Below are 21,609 nucleotides of genomic sequence, written 5' to 3'. Positions count from 1 at the left end.
TGTCGATCAAAATACGCATATCCACGAATTTCATTAGTCATTTAATTCATCGGTTATTTTTTTGAAAGAACAAAATATAGTTGAAGGACTGTAAACATATAAATATATTAATATGTCTACCTCTTCCAATTCTTCTGACGTTGGAAGTGTGTGTATTCCTTTTAGCTTTTTCTGAATATTCGTCAAAGTTAGATTATTTTCTTGTATGATTCCTAATCTCATAAGCGCTAGTATATCTCCTTGTTTTGCAGCTTCTTTATACCATTTAAGTGCTTTTTTAGGATTTTTATTTACTTTCAATAATCCTAACTCACAGCATTCTCCCAAATTATACTGTGAACAACAATTTCCTTTTTCAATATAAGCATAGTGCTTTGTATCTTTAGCAGCTGCGTTATATAACTCGACCACTTCCTTCTTAAGACCACAATTTCCAATACGATACATTAGCGCAAGCTCCTTTTGTGCCATTTTTACATCATTATCAGCAGCTTTCTGATACCATTTTAATTATTGTTCGGAATCATTTGTAAGTCTTCCTAGGATAAGTTGTGCATGTCCACTAGGTTTACCTGCATTTTGCATAGCTGACTTTAACCACCATTTTTTTTCCTTCATCGACATACCTTGTAAATAATAAGCTTCCCCTAAATCCAATTGTGCATCAGCTAATCCCTCTATAGCTGCTTCTCTAACCCATTTGATTCCCTTTGTTACCATTTTCTAATAATTGATTTCCTAGATTTAATTTTCCATGATTACCAGCTTCAGCAGCTTTTCGGTACCATTCTTCAGTTTTTTGAATCCTTTGTTCTTTTACGTTCTAATAATGTTAAATTTTTTTTAATGATAATGAAATCTATTATTATTACTAAATCTTTTGCACTTTTGTAATCCTTTTCGGTTAAACGATGCATCGCAATATTTCTCATAACTATTGGATTATTTTGTTCTGCAGCCATATGATACCAATGCAATCCTTGCTGAAAATCATGTTGTACACCATTCCCGATCATACACAAATAAGCTAGCATAAGTTGTGCAGGGGATAGACCTTGTTCGGCTGCTTTTCGAAACAATTTTGCTGCTTTTTTGTTGGTTTTTTTAATTCCATTACCAGTATTATATTTTACACCAAGATAAAATTGATAGTTGGGTAAACCCATTTCTGCTAATGAATGAAGAAATTCAAACTTCAAGACAGTCTAGATTCCATATTTTTTTTCTTTAAAGTATCCTCATATGCGCCTATTTGGGATTCGTATTTCTCTACCAAGTGAAAAATATTTTCTTCTTTCAACCATTGTGGGAATAGCTTGAATAGAGTACCACGTTCACCTTTACTGTTGACGTGATTACCTCTTCCAGTAATGAAAAGATAGTATCACAATCTTGGTTGGAATAATAAAATTTAATAACATGGCTTACCAAATTTTTTGCAATCTCAACCGAGCACCCATGCAGGTCTACGCGTGATGTACCATTGTGTAAATCTTTTCAGTTCGTAATAGAGATTAATATCATTAGCAAATATGGTATTAGAATTTAAATATAATGAATTTAAACATAATGATAAAGGCAATCGCTCAGTGTGTTCTTCATAGCTCATTATAAATACAACGATGATACTGAATGATAAAATGGAAATTACAAAAAAGAGAGAGATGAATTATTTTTTGTTACGCATCTGTAGTACTGTATAAAATGACCTGTCTCTCCTTAATAACCACACTACCCTGTGATGATTTTGTCACATAATCACGTGCTGACCTGTTTACATTTTTTTAGGGTCAAGATTCATATTTTGGAGACTTTTACTAGCCTGATCTCTATTTGTCACCCGTATTATATGTCACCTGTACTACCACGTTTAAAGTACTATTTACATTGTGACAGGGTAGTGTGGTAAGATTCCCCGATACAAAACAAAGTTCTATTTTTTCCTATTCAGTAAATCTGTACCTCTTTGTTCGGACGATAAGTGGATGATTTTTTCGGGTGTTACTGGGCTAGTTGATTTTAGTAAATCATTTGATTTTATTTATTTTATTTAAAGTTACAGTAGTACATCATCTATGTTTTAGAACTTGTTGTACAACGCATGTATATTTGAATATTAACTTTATATATTCAAATGTTAGCGTCTAGGCCATACGTTTTTTAATATGAAAAAAGAGTGCCGTGCCAAAATTAAAATCTTTTTAAATTAGTACAGACCCCGGCAAAAAGAATGATGGTAAGTTTTTTTGATATCACGAATGCAATTTATCCCTTAAACTATTTTGCAGCCAAATTTGCCTGCAATTTTGTTTTTTAATTAAAGACACTTTTAAATACCTTAAAATATTTTATTACATAAACCAATATTTTTGTAATAAATTCTATAGTATTTTCTAAGTAAAAATTGAAAAAAAAGTTCAATTTGATTAATGATTTTTTAAAGGTAAATGATCAACAAATTATAACAAATAGTAGCTAAATTTTTTAAATTGAAATATCTTTTTATCTATTAACCCTAGAAATATAAAATTACCACCATTTGATGCGTCTTAATGAGGAGAATCTGATAAAAATAAAATTGTCCTTCTACAAATATTATGTGACAGGATAACTTATAAAATCTAAAAATTTATAAATTAATATAACCTTTTATTTATCAATTTTAGAGTTATGATTTTATTACCATTAAATGCGCCTTAATAAGAGGAATCTAACAAATATAATTTCATTTTTCTATGATCACTAGATCTTAAGATATTTTAAAAATTCAAAAATTTTTAAAATTAATTTTAGCCCCTACAGTTTAAAGGATAGTAAAAAGTAAAATTTTTTTTATTTTGAAAGAGGAACAGAAAATAAATATATTTCATTATTTAACTAATATTTGATATGATTATCTTCCATGTTAATAAACGCTTTAATTTAGTATTATGTACTATTCACACTCTTAATTAGCATTCTTTTATTATAATATTCTAGTATTTTCTTAACTTTCTCGCTATCCAGAGGTCAGATTGAGACAAAATTACCACCATTGGATTCCTCTTGACTATGTGGTTCTAATGGTAGTCCTAAAATTCATGTGTAGCATCTGTGCAATGTGATAGTACAAGTATAATAGTGAGTATAATGAATTTTTATGTTGCATAAAGATCATAGCAATATAAAAGCTCAATAATATAACTAGTGTACTTTTGGATATAGTGAGTGAGTTTATTTTTGAAAGTATACTAATAAATTAATAAAAGATTTTTTATAACAATAGATTGTGTTAGTGAGATTTATAAAAAAATTTAATGAGATTTTTTTTTAATAATAGTTTGGTATAAAAAAATTTTCTATGATTTTTTTTTAATAACAATATATTGGTAATAAACAATTAACTTATTAACTGAAGTTAATAATTGTTTTTAGTAAGATTTTTTTTATAGTTTACAGTAACACTAATATTACTGATAAGTAATATAAATAAAACAATAGATTACATTTAATAAGGTTAATAAAAAAATTTTCCAAGATTTTTTTAATGGTATAGTACAATAGATAGATATAATAAAATTTTCTGAGATTTATATTAATAACAATAGGTATGCTAAATTTTTGGTGATTATTTTTTTTAATAACAATAATAGATTGGTATCGTAGTACAATGGATGGTATAGTACAATGGATTGATTTAATAAAATTTTTTGTGTTTTTTTTAATAACAATAGATTGGTAATAGACAATAAAAAATGTTGCAAAAACATTAAAAACTGAACTGATAATGAATTGGCAAATCATATTGGTTTTCAATAATTACTAGTCGCAGTAATAATTGTCTATTACCAATCTATTGTTATTAAAAAAAAGTCACCAAAAATTTTATCATACCTATTGTTGTTAAAATAAATCCCAAGAAATTTTATACTTAATATCTTTTGTACTATACCAATTAATTTGTCATAAAAAATTCCAGAAACTGATCTATTGTATTAATAAAAAATCTTAGAAAATTCTTTATATCTATCCATTATAAGTTATAATATACCAATCTGTTGTTATCAAAAAGTTTTTTATATTGATCTAATGACTCTATTGTTAAAAAAAAAGTTCAGAAAATATATTTATATCAATCTATTATTAAAAAAAAAAATTCAGAAAATTTTTTTATATCTATTTATTGTACTATACCAATCTATTGTTAAAAAAATCTCAAATTTTTTTTATATATCTTAATCTATTTTATAAAAGTTTATTAAGTTATCTATTACCTATTAGTAGTATTAGTATTACTGGAAAAAATTTTACTAAAAAACAATTATTAACTTAATAAGTTAATGATTGTTATTACCAATTTATTGTTATTAAAAAAATCACAAAAATCTTATTAAATAAATCTATTGTACTATGATACCAATCTATTGTTTAATATTAAAAAAAAATCACCAAAAATGTTATCATACCTATTGTTATTAAAATAAATCCCAGAAAATTTTATTATATCTATCTATTGTACTATACCATTATATTATTAAAAAAAAAAAATCCTAGAAAATTTTTTTATACCAAACTATTATTAAAAAAAAGTCTCATTAAACACAGGTCGAAATTAGTTAAATAGGGTATCAATAGGTTATCAATAGGTTATCAATCGGCTATCAATAGGCTACCCTATTGGTAGCCTATTGAACTTGCGCCATAATCCGTCACCAATCAGGCAGGCTGATTGTTAGCCAATTAATAACTTATTGATAACCTATTAGTATCCTATTGGTATTTTTATCAAATTGGTTATCAATAAGGTATTAATAGGTTATCAATAGGTTATCAATCAGCCTGCCCGATTTGTGACGGATTATGGCGCAAGTTCAATAGGCTACCAATAGGGTAGCCTATTGATAGCCGATTGATAACCTATTGATAACCTATTGATACCCTATTTAACTAATTTCGACCTGTGAAATTTTTTTATAAATCTCACTAAACACAATATATTGTTTATAAAAAAATCTTTTATTAATTTATTAGTATACTTTTACAAAAGTACACTATTTTTTTTTGATTTTTAATAACAAAAACGTCAAGTCTGACGTTCTTAGCTAATAAAAATCAAAAAAAAATGATTTTTTAATCACAAAAACGTCAAGTCTGACATTTTTGATCAAAAAAATCATTTTTTTTTGATTTTTTAATCACAAAAACGTCAAGTCTGACGTTTTTGATCAAAAAAATCATTTTTTTTTGATTTTTTAATCACAAAAACGTCAAGTCTGACGTTTTTGATCAAAAAAATCATTTTTTTTTGATTTTTTAATCACAAAAACGTCAAGTCTGACGTTTTTGATCAAAAAAATCATTTTTTTTTGATTTTTTAATCACAAAAACGTCAAGTCTGACGTTTTTGATCAAAAAAATCATTTTTTTTTGATTTTTTAATCACAAAAACGTCAAGTCTGACGTTTTTGATCAAAAAAATCATTTTTTTTTGATTTTTTAATCACAAAAACGTCAAGTCTGACGTTTTTGATCAAAAAAATCATTTTTTTTTGATTTTTTAATCACAAAAACGTCAAGTCTGACGTTTTTGATTAAAAAAATCATTTTTTTTGATTTTTTAATCACAAAAACGTCAAGTCTGACATTTTTGATTAAAAAAATCATTTTTTTTTGATTTTTTAATCACAAAAACGTCAAGTCTAAAGCTCCGAACGGGTCGGTTCAGTTCTATCCGAAATTAAGAAAAATGCGAAAAAATGAATACACGACCATCCAGTGATCGTACAAGGACGAGCCATAGCTCGTTGGAATCCTCTCATCGAGACGCGTCGAATGGTGGTAAAATCAAGTCTCTAGCATCGATACATCACGAGATAGAACATGGTGAGTGTTTCTTAAAAAATTTGTATTAGAAAACGATCCATTGATGCTAGAGACATGAATTTACCACCATTCGACGCATCTCAACGAGACGAATCTAATGAGCTATAATTCGTCTTTTTGCAATCACTGGATGGTCGTGTATTCGTTTTTTCGCATTTTTTTTTAAATTTTTAAACGTCAAAAATTAAAATTCCGATACAAGCTATTAAACGGCATCTATTGATCACACAAAGACAAATTTTAGCTCATTGGATTCGTCTCACTAAGACGAGTCGAATGGTGGTAAAATCAAGTCTCTAGCATGGATAGATCGTGAGATAGCCCATGGTGAGTGTTTCTTAAACAATTCGCATTAGAAAACGATCTATCGATGCTAGTGACATCATTTTACCACCATTCGACTCGTCTCAGTGAGACGAATCCAATGAGCTAAAATTCGTCTTTGTGTGATCAATAGATGCCGTTTAATCGCTTGTATCGGAATTTTAATTTTTGACATTCGAAAATTTAAAAAAAATGCGAAAAAACGAATACACGACCATCCAGTGATTGTAAAAAGACGAATTACAGCTCATTAGATTCGTCTCGTCGAGATGCGTCGAATGGTGGTAAATTCATGTCTCTAGCATCAATGGATCGTTTTCTAATGCAAATTTTTTAAGAAACACTCACCATGTGCTATCTCGTGATGTATCGATGCTAGAGACTTGATTTTACCACCATTCGACGCGTCTCGATGAGAGGATTCCAACGAGCTATGGCTCGTCCTTGTACGATCACTGGATAGTCGTATATTCGTTTTTCGCATTTTTTCTTAATTTCAGATAGAACCGAACCGAACCGGACGGTTTCAAGTCCAAAACCGAACCAAGAACCGAACCGAATTTTTTGCTGGTTCCGGATCAGTTCCCGGTTCAAACCGGAACTGTTCGGAGCTTTAGTCAAGTCTGACGTTTTTGATTAAAAAAATCATTTTTTTTTGATTTTTTAATCACAAAAATGTCAAGTTGATTAAAAAAATCAATTATTTTGACGTTTTTGATTAAAAAAAATCAATTATTTTTGATTTTTCAATCACAAAAACGTCAAGTCTGACATTTTGATTAAAAAAAATTATTTTTTTTTTGATTTTTCAATCACAAAAACGTCAAGTCTGACGTTTTGATTAAAAAAAATTAATTTTTTTTGATTTTTCAATCAAATTTTTGACGTTTTTGATTAAAAAAAAAATTTTTTTTTTTTCACATTTTAATAAAAAATGATCAACATACTATTTCATGATCTGTCAAGTTAACATTCTTTTTGAGCAGCACAGTTAAACTCAGCGCAAAAAGTTTCCATAGTGAATGTTCACTTTCTCTGTACATGTACATGTACTGTACATGTTCATGTTCATATACATGTACAAGTACAATAATAATATAAAGATTAACTGGAGACTTTTTTACCAAAAAGGCAATTTTTTTCGTATTTACGGCAACTGTGCATGTGGTGATTTTTAAAAATGGAATGGGAAAATTTTGGCGAAAATCTGGTCAAAAGACCATTATTTAAATCTCATAATTGCAAGGAATCTAATAGTTGCATTTTTATTTCAATATAAGCTTTGGTTGATGAGAAAATGAAGTTTAAACTTTCTTATTTCAAACTTTCATACCAAATTCAATTTTAATGTAAAAATTATTAGTAGTATTTCTCTGTGCACTGGTCGAAATAAAAACTTTCAGTCATATGACAAATCGGCTGATCTGACACACATAGGGAATTTAATTATATTGATTATGATCGATGATTGATTAATTTGATTGATCATTGATCATATGATTTTAAATCCAATTAATTATAATTGGCTAAATGTACAATCAATTAAGCTAACCAATCATCGATATCAAACTAATTGATTGAAATATATAATCATATATTGGTCGATCAAACAAAAATTAAAAATATATTTGTAATTTATGGAAATTAAGCGAATTTCTACTTTCTTTAATTGTCAACTATGTGCAAGTAATTTTATATTACAATATTATTGGTGTTAAAATTTCCTTATTCGCAAAAAATATCGCAAAAAATATATTATATACTTTTAAATGGCAAATATTTCAGGTTCAAAAAAGCGTGTTAAAAGAAAAGAAATTTCACATTTATCTAAAAAACAATGCAATATTACGCAAATAGAAGAACAAGAAGAACAAGAACTACAATGGATTTCTAATACTAGAAAAACAAGTTTTGTATGAAAGTTTTTTCAGGCTAAAACAAATGATCGTGCATATTGCAGGTATAATAATAATGACAATGGTGATGAATGCGAATATAGTTGTATCTATAAAACACAAACAAGTACTATGATATATTATATTAATAATATTCATAAGGAATATGAAAAAAAATCTGAAGTACGTATTGATTTGCATAATTAAAACAGATCTGCAAATATATTAATTTTAAATTTTACATTACTAGCAATTAAAAGTTGATGAATAATTTAAAAAAGTTACACCATATAAGGAACCATTACAACAAAAATTGCGTAATGGAGTAGCAGATTGGATTGTTACAGATAGATTACCTTTTAATACAGTGCGAGAAAAAGGTTTTAAGCAAATGATAAATAATATAAATCCAGCATTTATTCCACCATGTTATGCGACTCTAAAATGAAATATAGGATGTGGATATAAAATAACAGTTGAATTAATGAAGAATTACATTGAAGAAATTTGCATTTATGCTTTTATTACCACTGATCTTTGGACCTTAAGAGCTAAAACTGGATATATTGGTATAACGTATCATTGGTTAACTCAGGAAATGAAATTATATGATATATTGGTATATGTAGAAAAAATTTCATATCCACATACCAGAACTCATATTTGCGAAACTATTCAAGAAAAGTTAAAGGTTTTGGGATTAGAAAAAAAGGTAAATGTAGCAGTAACAGATAATGGGAGTAATATGGTTAAGGCAATTAATGAATAAGATGGTGTAAGTAGAGTAGCATGCTCAGCATATACTCTTCAGCTTTGCATATTTAAAGGATTAAAACAAATAAAACTATATCTTCAAAAATATGCAAAATTAAACCAGTTTTTTGAATCACCTAAGCAAATAGAAAGGTTAAAAGATGCTCAAAGAGAAATAATTAAACAAAAAGAATGAATAGCTAATAAAACTGGATTATTACCTTCTGTGGAAAATAATGAAAATGTTGATGAAAACAATCAACATGAAAAAAACAAACCATTAAAGATCTTAGAACAATTACAGAGGTACCAACATGTTGGGGATCAAAATTAGCTTCCTGGAAATAGTTAAAAAAATTAAAAAAACTAATAAACTATTTATGTGTTACACTTAGCTTGGAAACAGATTATGAAGCAAGAAAAAATTATCAACGATTAACAGCATTAATGTTAAGTGATATTGAATGGAAATTACTTGATAAGTTGATTGAAACATTAACTTCAATTGAAATAAAGTGCTACCCAGTTTCTTGAAGGTCAAAAATATTGCACACTTTCTTTAATTTTTTCTTCAATCCAAATACTTAAATATGATTATACACCAGATCCAAACATTTTGGTAAATAGTGATGGTAAACAATTATTATATTAAATTATTTTCTAATAAATATCATGTTATATTATAACAATAATAATTACTAATTTAACCATTAATTAAAATAGAAAATAATGAGGAAAATAACGAAAAAAATTTACACTTGAAGATTGAGGATGAATTTGTGGAATATTCACCATTATCATCTGATGATGATATTAATTCTATAATTAATTCAATCAAAAAAAGGAATTTATGATGCTCTTTTTGAATATTGGAATATTTCGCCAAATTCTACTTTATTAGCCAGTTTATTAGATCCTAAATCTAAAACGATATATGGTTGGTTTAATGAATTACAGAAACTAGCAAAACTTTTATTGAATACAGAATATAAAGAATATAAAGATAATGACATATTTATACAAATTTATCTATTATTTCAATCACGATCTCAATCTTTTTCAAGTAGGATATTTGGTCCTCAAATACATTTATCAACTGATAATGAATTAACTCAATATTTAGATAATTTTTGCACATCTCAAGCTTCTCCTGATACTGATATTTTCAAATGGTGGATAGATAATAGGGAAAAGTTTCCAACATTGTTTAAAGTTGCATGTAAATATCTGGGAATTCTGTAGTGAACGACTTTTTAATAATGCCGGTAACCAAATAACTTCTGAAAGGAATAGATTAAAAGCAGAAACAGTTAATAAAATACTTTTTTAAAAGAGAAATATGGAATACATCAATCTATTTAAATAATATACGTCTTAATAATAAAATACAGTCAACTCCCTCTATAGTCACTCCCGTTATAGTCACATTCTACTATATAGTCACACCAGTTGAATGTTCAAAACACTTTATTATTAAAAACTATCCTATATAGTCACAATCTATCTATAGTCACTATCACACCTATCCTCAAAATCTTATATTAAAAAGAACCGTTTATAATCACAGTTATATAAAGAATATATTAAATAACTTGGCATCTAATAATCGTACAAAGATGTATCATAGCTTGTTAGAATCGTCTCACTGAGATGAATCGTATGGTGGTAGTTTTATCCTTTTGCGATCACTAGCTGATGAGTTATTCAACAAAATGTTAAGCATCGGCATTATTATATTTCTTAATTTACATTTACTGCGCCATTTAACATTTTGCTAAATTTCTCAGTACCTAGTGATTGTAGAAAGACGATTAATAGCTCGTTGGAATCGCCTCATCAAGACGAATCGAATGGTGGTAAGCTCATCTCTCTGTGATCAATATTGACGGAGTTACTACTTAAAAACCATTTAATATTTTTTAATTTCGGAAATTAATCTAGTGATTAGATTTCGATGTATCTTATACCATTAGAACCGTCTCATCAAGACGAATCGAATGGCGGTAAGATCATCTCTCTACGATTAATATTGGCGGAGTTACGATACAATAAAGTTTCGAGTATAATTTTGGCTAAAATTATGTTAATTTTTGGCCGGAATTATGATATACTAATATAAGAAATTTTTTATATAGTCACATCTCTTTATAATCACCAAATATGGACTGTCCCAAATATGTGACTATAAAGAGAGTTGACTGTAATTACTATTTACCAGTTAATATTAAAATTTGATTGTTTTTATTATTACATTAATAAATTTAATATGTTAATAGGATATAAATATCAAATATTTTTTGCGAAAACATATGTGCCGATTTTTGGAATTAGTCTAAATTAAGATTTTTATAAAAATTTAATATTTTAGTAAGATTAACATATATATATATATATATCCTTTTCACTTTTTTTACTTTTTTTTTATAGGTTCAATTAGTGCCTCGACCCGTATCCGGATCAATCCGGATTGATCCGGATTTTTTTTTTTTTCAGATATCCGGATTTTCACGGTTTTCATCCGGATTATAAACCGGATGAAAAATATCCGGTTTGACCCGGAATCCGGATGAAATTTTTTATTATTTTTTTTTTAATTAATAATGATTTTGCTGATCCTATATCTAAATTATATTATGGCTAATTATTTTTGCGCCTAATACCAATTTTTTTATTAAAATTTATTAAATTTATATTTGTTATATTAAACTTTTTAATACAGTAAGTTTAAGAAGATTTTCCAATTATAATTTATTTATTGAAGTTTGTATCAGATTTGTTTATTTAAATTTATACATTAACGAAATAACAAATAATTTTAGATTTCGCATTCAAACGTTGAAAAGAAAAAAAACTTTATATTATTTTTGTTCAACAAAATAATAATTATTGTTTTAAATGAAAAATTGTTCAATATTATAAATTTATATAATTATAACAACTTTTTTTAAAAGTTAAAACTAGTGTTATATAATTTGATTCAAATGATTCTTTAATTTTTGAAAGAAGAAACAAATCCTTAAAAAATTGCCTTACTAAGCCCAACAACACTATTTATAGTAATCTTTAGCTGTATATAAAAATATCTTGTTTAAAATTTCATAATTAGTTAATTTACAAAGAAATGTTAAACAATATTCTGAGAACAATGCTGAAATAATATGAAATTGTTTTAAAGAAAAGTATTTAATGAAATTGGAATTATGTAAATTTCGTGGTCTTGGATAATTTTGGCCAAATTTGTAATTCTGGCCGAAATTAACATCACGACAACCGGAAAATAGTTTAGCCACCGGCAAAAAATTTTTTATCGGCTGGCATGAAAATTTAATGTTACGCAATTTGTAATTCTGGCCGGCGTTATGAATTCTGGCCAGAATTATTGCCGATCATTTGTAAATCCAATCCGGTTTCCGGTTTATCCGGATTATCTGATCGGATTAATCCAGTCAATCCGGATATAATCGAATTTTTTTGTGTAATCCGGATGACGGTTTCATCGGGTCGAGCTTAGAGTTCAATTTTCAGGTGAGAACTTTGAAGTACGAAGCTCAAAAATTTGTAAATACAAATACTTTGGAGTTTATTTTATTTTTTTAATATGAATGGTTACTAACCGTTCTTTTTTTTCTTTTTTTTTAAGTTCGGCCATTTGGGTGACTTCTGAAGAATAGAAAAAACCAAGTTTTGTAAGTTCAGAACTTGGTTTATTTTTTTTTAATATTATGAATAGTTATAAGGTTGCTTGCCGAAACCTAGGGGTTTAGGCAAAATGGCGTTTCACCGAAAAGTGAAATTCTGCTGAAACTATATTAAAGTTATATTAAAAAACTGGCGAAACTTTGGAAAAAAGCGAAACTGCCGAAACTTATTATAAATGCCAAAACTGCTAAAACTCTGCCGAAACTATAATAAATCTATAGTAAAATTTTGACAAAACTAATCGTAGGATTTTGAAGAGGTTTAGACAAGCAACCTTAAATAGTTATTAATTGTTCTTTTTCTTTTATTTTTTATAGGTTCGGCGTCTCAAGTAGGGCTTCCAAATTCTGAAGAACGAAAAAAAGTATATACGAATCTTAGTTTTAATTTTTTTGTTTTTTAATTTTATTAATGAATGGTTACTAATAACTGTTCCTTTCTTTATTTTTTAGGTTTGGATAGGCTTTCAAAGAATGAAAATCTAAAGATAAAGATTCGTAAGTACAAATCTTTATAATTTGTTTTTTGTTTTTTTTATTATTTTAGAATGGTTACTAATAACCAGTGTTGGGAAATGACCAGGTCATATTGCAATTTCTGGATAACCTTCGGTTATGGGGTCATATGACCATTGGTCATAGGTCATTAGGTTATAACAGTTACTGGAAATGTCACAAAAAAAGAAAGCAAATTTTTTTCACTAAAGTTAATAAAAAAAATTTTGTGGTACAATATTCTCTTTAAGTATGCAATATATGTATATAATTAAAGTTGGCCAAAATTAATTAAATTAGGATAAATTTGCAAATCAATAATTCATAATGCTGGCCTAAATTTAGTTAAAATGAAAAAATTTAGGTTATATACTACATCATATTTATACAACATAATCAGTTTAATTAAAAAAAAATTTTAAGCTTATTGACCACTTCTACAATTTTATTAAAAAAATATTCACATAATCTTTATTATTCAACTTGAATTTTTATTTAAAGTTAATGTATTTTTTATATTAAAAATAAAAAAAATAAAAGATCGAAAATTAGTACTATTACGAACAATGACAATTGCACCATTAATATTAATCAAAAATTCATAAAATTTAAAATACAAATATTTTCGACATTGCCAAACATTTTTTACTTAATTTACAAAGTCGATTTACTTAGAGCAAAAGTGCTGAAATTATGCTCTAAAGTTTCAGATCAGGTGTATAAAACATAAATACTAATTACGCCATAAGCGTCAATCAAAAATTCATAATAATTAAGATGTGAGTAGATTCGACAATGCTGAACAATTTTTACTTAATTTATTAAGACGATTTACTTAGATTAAAAGTGCCAAAAATACGCTCTGAAGTTGTTAATCAGGTGTAAAAAAATTTAAAGATCAAAAATTAGTACTGTTACGAATAATGACAGTTGCGTTATGGATATTAACTAAAAATTCATGAAAATTAAAATACAAGTATTTTCGACCTTACCGAACATTTTCACTTAATTTACAAAGTCAATTTACTTAGGCCCAAAGTGCCGAAATTACGCTCTGAAGTTGCTGAACGAAATTTAAAGTTAGTTTAATTATAAAAATTAAAGTAGTTACGCCAGTATTATCAATAAACTTACAAAATTTGAGGTTTAGGTAGTTTTGATCTTGCTGAACAATATTCACTTAATTTATAAAGACGATTTACTTAGAACTAAAATGGAGAAATTACGCTCCAAAAGTTTAATAATATTAAGAAATAATGTAATTTTTCTATTTTTTCGTATTTTATGTAAAACCTACCTGAATAACCTTCATTACAAGCTTAGAAAATCTTTTTCTGCTCATAAAATTACATATATTTTTGCTTTTAAAACTACATATTTTTTTATACTTCAACTTCAATCTTAAAAAAAGTGCGTTTTTAAGGGGAGTTTTTTGTGAATTATAAAAAAAAAAATTGTTATTAAAGATCGGGAAATAAGGATAGAAATTGATAGAACACATGATAATCTATTAATTTTTTAACTTGTATAAACATAGTATATTGGAATTTAGCATTTAACTATAAAAATAACATAATTTGCTCAATATTACACAAAATAATTTTAATATGAAAATGATCTGCATATGACATTTCCAGTGACTGATAAATTTTATGATTTAATTTTATGACCTTTATGACCTTGGTCATTAGGTTATTTAATATATGACCTTATTGATCTTGTATAGTAACGTTAATCAATATAAGATAGTGATAATTTTTTTTTAAATAAATTTAATAGAATAAATGAAACAATTCAAACAATTTTTCAATTTTAATAAATAAACGATTCAATTAATAATAACTTTTGAAAAATCCTTTAATTTAGTTTATAAAACTATGAGTCTATGACTAAACGAAAGAAAAGTCACAATTTCTAGGAATTAAATGCAAAAGTTGTATGTATTTGTTGTAGCCAAAATGTTGGAGGTTTAGCCATTACGCAGGTAACATCTGGGTATTTTACTTTTAATAAAGCAAGGCTTTATCGAAATCACCTTGCAAACTGTGAAAACTTTAAAAGTTTATATAGTAAAGAGGAAATTACTGAAATTTTATTCCATTCTGTTCCAGAAGACTCTAAAAAGAAAAGTAAAAATTGTAATAAAGGTAAATTTAATAGACAATATATTTATTAACTACTATTATTAATTTATCATTAATGTGATTTTTTTATATACATCTGATGAAGAAGAAGAAGAGGAGGAAAGAGAGGAAGATTTTAATTTACAAAATTAACCAAAAAGACGAAAAAGCTCAACTTCAACAATATCATCATCCACTTCTTCATTTCGACAACAATCCATCACAAATTTTTGTGCTCGACTAATGTCAATTAATGATAAACCAACATTTGAATTCTTACTTCTTCATATGATCATATCTAATGAAATAAAGATATACAAGCTGTCTTTAATTTTATTTTGCCAGGTCTCAGTTTGCTAAACCATAAAGTAATTAGTGGTAAAGTTTTAAAAAAATGTGCTAATACTTTAAAAAAAAATATTACAAATATTGCAAAAAAAGATATTAATAGTGTTACTGCACCATTTGACGGATGGACTAATGTTAAGGCAGAATATATTTGGGAAGTTGTTTTATTAACATCACAAGGTCAATCTCTTATTTGGGGTGCTCATGATATTAGTGGAGAATCTCTTGAACTAAAAATGTAATTCAACATATTAAAAATTTGATGCTTAAAATAAATAATGAAGGAATAGTAAATATAAAAGCTTTTATATCTGATTCTGCGGGAAATATACTGCAGCACGGTAATTTTTAAAAATTATCTGGTTTTTTTTGAAAATTATTTAGTTTTAATAAAAATCATTATTTAGAAAACAATTAAGAAGGGAATATCTGAACAAAGTGTTTCTTCCATGCATGGCATATTAAATGAACTTTGTATTTGGTGATATTTTTAAAGGAAGTATCCATTATAAACGTACTTCTGTTGAAGCTGTATAAATAGTCAGTTACTTTCATAAATCTCCATATTTTATTGAAAATTTAAGAGATGAATAAACTCAAATTTACAATAAAACTGTATCTTTGCTATCACCTGGAGATACTAGATGGAATAGATACTATTTTTGTTTTCATTCTATTTTAAAAACTAAGGTCGCACTAAAGGTAATTTTTTTAATTTTTATTAAGATTATTATTATTGTAAGTATTAGTTATTTACTAATCTAGTAGTATATAAATGGGTTATCATCTGAAGGATGATGACCCATTTATATACTAAACTAGATCAGTAAATAACTTTTTTATCATCCTAGATATACTAATTGGTCCGCCAGTTTATAACTGGTGGAAAAAATCCTAAATACCAATTAGTAGCCAGGTGATAAAATTAATTATTTCGTTTACTAGTTTATTTCTGCAAAATTCAATCATGAACATCGATCAAATGTAATTCGTACAAATGGTATTCCAAATGTAATACCAAATAATACTTTAAAAAAAAATAATAATGAACGAAAATTACCTGATGATATTGCAGATATAATTAACGATAACGATTTTTGGTTAATGCTTGTAGAACAGAACCCCGCTTACTTTTAATAGAGGTCTCCGAAAATATAAGGTAAAATTTATATTAAAAAAAAATTTTAGGTCTCTTAATAGATAAAGGTAAAATTATATATATGACAAATAAAGGTCTCTGGATATGTAAGGTAAAGTTAAAATAGGTTTCCGGTTTTATAAGGTAAAATCAAATATAAGTTTACAAATGTTTCGGTAAATAATAAGGTAAAATTGTATATAAAATTTAATATTTACCTTATATATACTAATTTGAAATATTGTACAACAATTATTACAATATTTGGTAATATACGTTTTATAATTTTTTCTCAAAATAAAAAATTTATTCTCTTCTTTATACTTGTAAAAACCATTTTATATTTTTAATTTTATTTGCATTAGCACTATCTTTTTGAAAATTATTACAAAAATTAGCTTTTAAAATATAAAAATTCGTACAGCAATTAGCAACTTCAGAATTTAATTTCAGTACTTTGGTTAAATCAAATCATATTTTACTATCTAAGAAAGTTGTTTAGTAAGGTCGAACTACTTATATTTGAATTTTTATAGCAGTTGGAGTAATATTTATTGCATACGAGCATTTTTTTATTTTAATATTAACTTAAAATTTACGTTTTTTGTTTATTAAATTCGGAGCGTAATTTGGGCATTTTAGTCAAATGAAATCACCTTTTTAAGCTTAAGTAATATTGTTCGGCGAGATCGAAACTACCTGAATATTAATTTTCATAAGAATCAGTTTAATATTTACGGAATACGAGCAATTTTCGCACTTTTAATTTTTTTTTATTTTCCCGATCAGTGATTATAGGGCGTAATTTGGGCACTTTGGTCAAATGAAATCACTTTTTCATGCTTAAGTAAAGTTGTTCGGCAAGGTCGAAAATATTTAGATAAATATTTTCATAGCAGTTGGATTAATACTTATGGGGTACGAGCATTTTTTCATAATAATACCAATTACGAATTTATTTTTTTTAAAAAAAATTAATTAGATTTTTTTAAAGAAAGTAAGTGAATAATAGTTTCGAAGTAAAGTTAAAGATGTGTCTTTAAGATTTTTTTTATAGTATTTTTGTAATTCAAAGTACTTTTTTTACTAATAAAAGTTATTTATCTTTAAAGAATAAGAATTAAACTTAGTAAAAATAAAAAATTTTTAAAATTTATTGTAATGATTATAAAATATTTTGTTTATTTAATATTTAAAAAAATTTAGGTCTCTGAAAATCTAAGGTAAAATTTAATATAATTTTAAAAGGTCACTATATATATATGGTAAAATTATGAGATAAGAAAGGTTGGTAAAATTACTAGTAAATCTGAAATTTTGCCCGGAGACCTTTATTAGAAGTAAGCGGGATCCTTGTAGAACTTCAAAATTTATTGTATCCTTTATGTGGATTTTTAAATAAACTTCAAAAAGATACAGCAAGCTTATATGAAGTAATTCATTGCTTTGCATATGTAACAAAAATTTTTAATGAGCATTAAGATTGCTTGCTAAAACCCATCTGGCCTAACATGAAATGCCAAAACTCATACATAGTGCCAAAACTGCCGAAATGCCAAAATGCCAAAACTGCTAAAATTGCCAAAACTGTTTTGGCATTTTGGCATTTTGGCAGTTTTGGCATTTTGATATAGTTTCAGCATAAGTAATACTAATATTTTAATAGAGTTTTAGCATATTTTCGTTATGTTAATAGTATCTGACAGATAAAAATTTATTTTTTAATATTTATTGTATTTATTATACGTAATCCAATGATAAAAACTAGCAACTAAATTCAAATTTATCACTAAAGAAATAAAATCCCAGTTAAAAAAGTTCACCATTTTATTTTTATTTTATTTAATTTTAATAAAAAAAAAATATTTTTTCTTGTTCGCTACTATTTTAAAAATAGTATCTGAGTTGACGATCATTAATAAATTTAGTTTGTGTAATATACAAGTCAATTATTAAGTAAATTAAGCCACACATTAAAATAAAAAAAATAAATAAAAACTTTACCGCCTATTCTTTACATGCTACCCGGACGTCAGTATCAATTCACAGCCCAAAAAAATGTGCTGATATTTGGTGCCTAGTTATTCACTATAAAATAATATAATAAAATTAATAAATTATCTTTGGTGATGATACGTAGGTAGGTTCTTGCCCTCCTACGATTCAAACAAACGAATTGGTTGAATTAAAAATGATAATTCTATTTTTAACATATTTAACTTATACATATGAACCTTCGTGCGATTGACCTCCAGAATCTCGATCAATCTCTCCCGTATTCGTTATGGAATTCGTCATTTCTTTTTTTCTTCTTTCTTCCACTAAGTAATCAGTGTATTTTACCAATAAAAATATTACCAGGTGCTTTAAGTAAACTTGCCAAAGATTGGGATGTTGAGATACAAAAAGACCACTTCTCCATTACTTTTGGAATGGGTCAATAAACATTGAACCATTGAATAGGACGAGGGCTGGTGATGAAGGTGACGATTGGGCATATTTACAAAATTAAGAAATTAAGAAAATTCGAATGTTAAAAATTTGTTTAAAAGATGTAAGGAAAAAACGCAAAAAGAATGAGATATGAGTAAGTTTTATAAATAAAATTTGGACAATTCCTTTTTGTTCCCTTTCTTCAAAATACTGATTTATTAGTTTGCATCATTAAATTTAAATATCATCCTTAAAATAATAAGTAATTGTTATCCGTCATGTTGTAGATGATAACTGATTTATCACTAGGATTGCTATGTATATCGTGGCCGAGAAGGCGCATACGATAGAAGTAGCATCTAAGGTGTAAATCAGTTATCATAAACATGACTGATAATAAAGTTATTAGATATGTATGACGTAATCACCGAACATTTTTTATGTTGTTCAATCACTTTCTAATCATTTTAAACTTTTATTTAACTTTCACCTGGCTTTTTAATAACTTTTTTATACTTCTGTCTCCTAATTTTCAACTATTATTTTCTTTTTTTCTTACTAAAAAATCCTTTATTTGCTTTATTATCCGCGACTACCGTACCTACCAACAAGAAAAATAAATAATTTGCAAAAAGCTTCACTTGTTTTGAAATACTGAACGAAACACTACTAAATGGTTACGAGTTGTTGATCGTTTTAACAAAAGTTGTGGAATAACTAAATCTATTGAATCAATAGATTCTATAAATGATTTGGAAAATTATCTTTGTCAATTTATAACATGGTTGAAAAAAGAAGATGGCTCTAATTATAAAGTTGAATCTGTTCACAATTGTTATAGTGCATTAAATAGATATCTTAAAGAACATAGTGTTCTTTGACCAATAAAAATCTGGGATCGTTACAAGTTTCCTCTTGCTTTCTTCGCACCTTTAGATGGAAAAATGAGAATCTTGCAAGATAAGGGTTTAGGTGATCCTAAAAAAATCTGATGGATTGTCCGCAAAGAAATTAAACAAATACTTGATCGCGCATATGGATATTAGCTCAAATGGTGCAATCGCTTACGCGTCGAGTTTTTTCAGATTATGTTTGTTATGTGGATTGCGTGGTGGAGATGCATATAGGATTTGTAGGAAAGATCTTAACTATCGTCGGGATGGAGGCTTAGAACTTGTATTACGTAAAGAGAAAAATAATCGGGGTGGAGCTTTTTATAGAAATAAACGTGGAAAGTTAGGTTCGCGTCGTATTTCTATACCTCCCGATTCGCCTGGCAATCAATATACCCATAAAAGATATTCTTCTATTTTTATCCCCTAAATTGCCACATTCAACTTCTTCACAAGATGCTTTATTTCATTGAAACTTGTAGAAGAAGAAGGTATGTTATAATAATTATGCAATATATTTATTATTTATTTACAATTAACTATTAACCATTACTATAAAAGATTTAAAAAAGGCAATTGGTTTAAAAATAACCTATGGGTTATTCAAAACTTAGAAAAATGATGAATGATATTGCAACAAATACTGGTATTAATCTTGACAATAGACGTTTAATTACAAATCATTCTTGTTGTCGTACTGCAATTCAAATGTTAAAAGATAATGGGCTCTCTGATTCTGATTTGCAATCATTTTCTGGTCATCGGTCTCGTGAAAGTTTGGCAGATTATTGTAAAACTAGTGATAATCGAACAAGTATTAAATACTGCGATGTTGATTCCCTTTACTTACGAAAATAATTTGGATGAACATAATGATGAGCATATAAATTATGATGAAGATTATTCTGAAAATTCCTCCCAATGAAGATATGGAGAATGAAAAATGTAACTAATTTTAAAAGCATTTAAATGTTATTTAAAATATTTTGCTATTTAGTTAATATTAAACTATTTAAATATTCATAGGTTTGTCTGAATTACAAGAAACTGAATTATCCATAATTAAAAAAACTCAAGATATTCAAAAAACTCCATTACGAGAAATTCGGGTTTCCCATTTCAAAAACTCCAGTACAAGAAATTCAGGTTTCACAATTCAAGAAACTTCCAGATCAAGTTTCTGCAATTCAAAAGTTAGGGCTCAAGTCAGATATCAAAAAGTCGTTAAACCCGTAATAGCGCCTTTTAAGCCCCTTGTGATTTCTGATTTTCAATGATTGCTTATTACAGAAAAAAAAACTGTTATCTACCTGTCAATAAAGCTAATAAAACTAATATTGTTATCAAACTTCCTTCGGGTACCTCCTCACAAAGTTATAATCTAAATATCAATTTAAAACTTGAATCTTTAATCAATTTTAAGATTAATGAAAATTTGCGTGTTTTAATTATAAAAGTAACGAAAATTTGTGTATTTTAAATATAAAGTAACGAAAATTTGTGTATTTTAAATATAAAGTAATGAAAATGTGTGTATCGCATGATTAGAAAGTGATTGAATAACATATACAAAAAATGTTCGGTGTTTACGTGAGACATATACAATAAATCTTTGTTTGTTCTCTTTGTTCTTAAAAAAATCTTTTT

The 21,609-nt window shown here is 26.7% G+C and overlaps 6 protein-coding genes across 6 annotated transcripts; 4 read left to right on the top strand and 2 right to left on the bottom strand.

Annotated features, from left to right (window-relative positions):
• Positions 1-33: 33 nt before the first annotated feature.
• On the bottom strand, positions 34-720 carry OCT59_003617 (uncharacterized protein; the record flags this gene model as incomplete). Its single annotated transcript, XM_066147757.1, has 2 exons — positions 34-491; positions 573-720. 2 exons carry the CDS (start codon positions 718-720, stop codon positions 34-36), a joined length of 606 nt encoding a protein of 201 aa, XP_065996431.1.
• Positions 721-791: 71 nt separating this feature from the next.
• OCT59_003616 (uncharacterized protein) lies at positions 792-1,166 on the bottom strand (the record flags this gene model as incomplete). Its single annotated transcript, XM_025314198.2, has 1 exon — positions 792-1,166. The coding sequence occupies one exon, from the start codon at positions 1,164-1,166 to the stop codon at positions 792-794; it is 375 nt and encodes a 124-aa protein (XP_025185563.1).
• A 13,786-nt stretch (positions 1,167-14,952) lies between these two features.
• On the top strand, positions 14,953-15,740 carry OCT59_003615 (uncharacterized protein; the record flags this gene model as incomplete). The annotated part of the gene is made up of 3 exons (XM_066147755.1): positions 14,953-14,963; positions 15,047-15,174; positions 15,463-15,740. 3 exons carry the CDS (start codon positions 14,953-14,955, stop codon positions 15,738-15,740), a joined length of 417 nt encoding a protein of 138 aa, XP_065996430.1.
• A 978-nt stretch (positions 15,741-16,718) lies between these two features.
• On the top strand, positions 16,719-17,974 carry OCT59_003614 (uncharacterized protein; the record flags this gene model as incomplete). The annotated part of the gene is made up of 4 exons (XM_066147754.1): positions 16,719-16,748; positions 17,435-17,554; positions 17,843-17,859; positions 17,941-17,974. 4 exons carry the CDS (start codon positions 16,719-16,721, stop codon positions 17,972-17,974), a joined length of 201 nt encoding a protein of 66 aa, XP_065996429.1.
• A 2,130-nt stretch (positions 17,975-20,104) lies between these two features.
• On the top strand, positions 20,105-20,392 carry OCT59_003613 (uncharacterized protein; the record flags this gene model as incomplete). Its single annotated transcript, XM_066147753.1, has 1 exon — positions 20,105-20,392. One exon carries the CDS (start codon positions 20,105-20,107, stop codon positions 20,390-20,392), a length of 288 nt encoding a protein of 95 aa, XP_065996428.1.
• A 188-nt stretch (positions 20,393-20,580) lies between these two features.
• Positions 20,581-21,239, top strand: OCT59_003612 (uncharacterized protein; the record flags this gene model as incomplete). The annotated part of the gene is made up of 2 exons (XM_066147752.1): positions 20,581-20,776; positions 20,989-21,239. The coding sequence occupies 2 exons, from the start codon at positions 20,581-20,583 to the stop codon at positions 21,237-21,239; spliced, it is 447 nt and encodes a 148-aa protein (XP_065996427.1).
• Positions 21,240-21,609: the final 370 nt, after the last annotated feature.

The sequence above is a fragment of the Rhizophagus irregularis genome, chromosome 12, assembly GCF_026210795.1.
Source record: "Rhizophagus irregularis chromosome 12, complete sequence".
In the NCBI taxonomy this organism is placed as follows: domain Eukaryota; kingdom Fungi; phylum Glomeromycota; class Glomeromycetes; order Glomerales; family Glomeraceae; genus Rhizophagus; species Rhizophagus irregularis.
The sequence above is the reverse complement of the archived record's forward strand: the minus strand, read 5'-3'. Positions and strand labels throughout refer to the sequence as shown.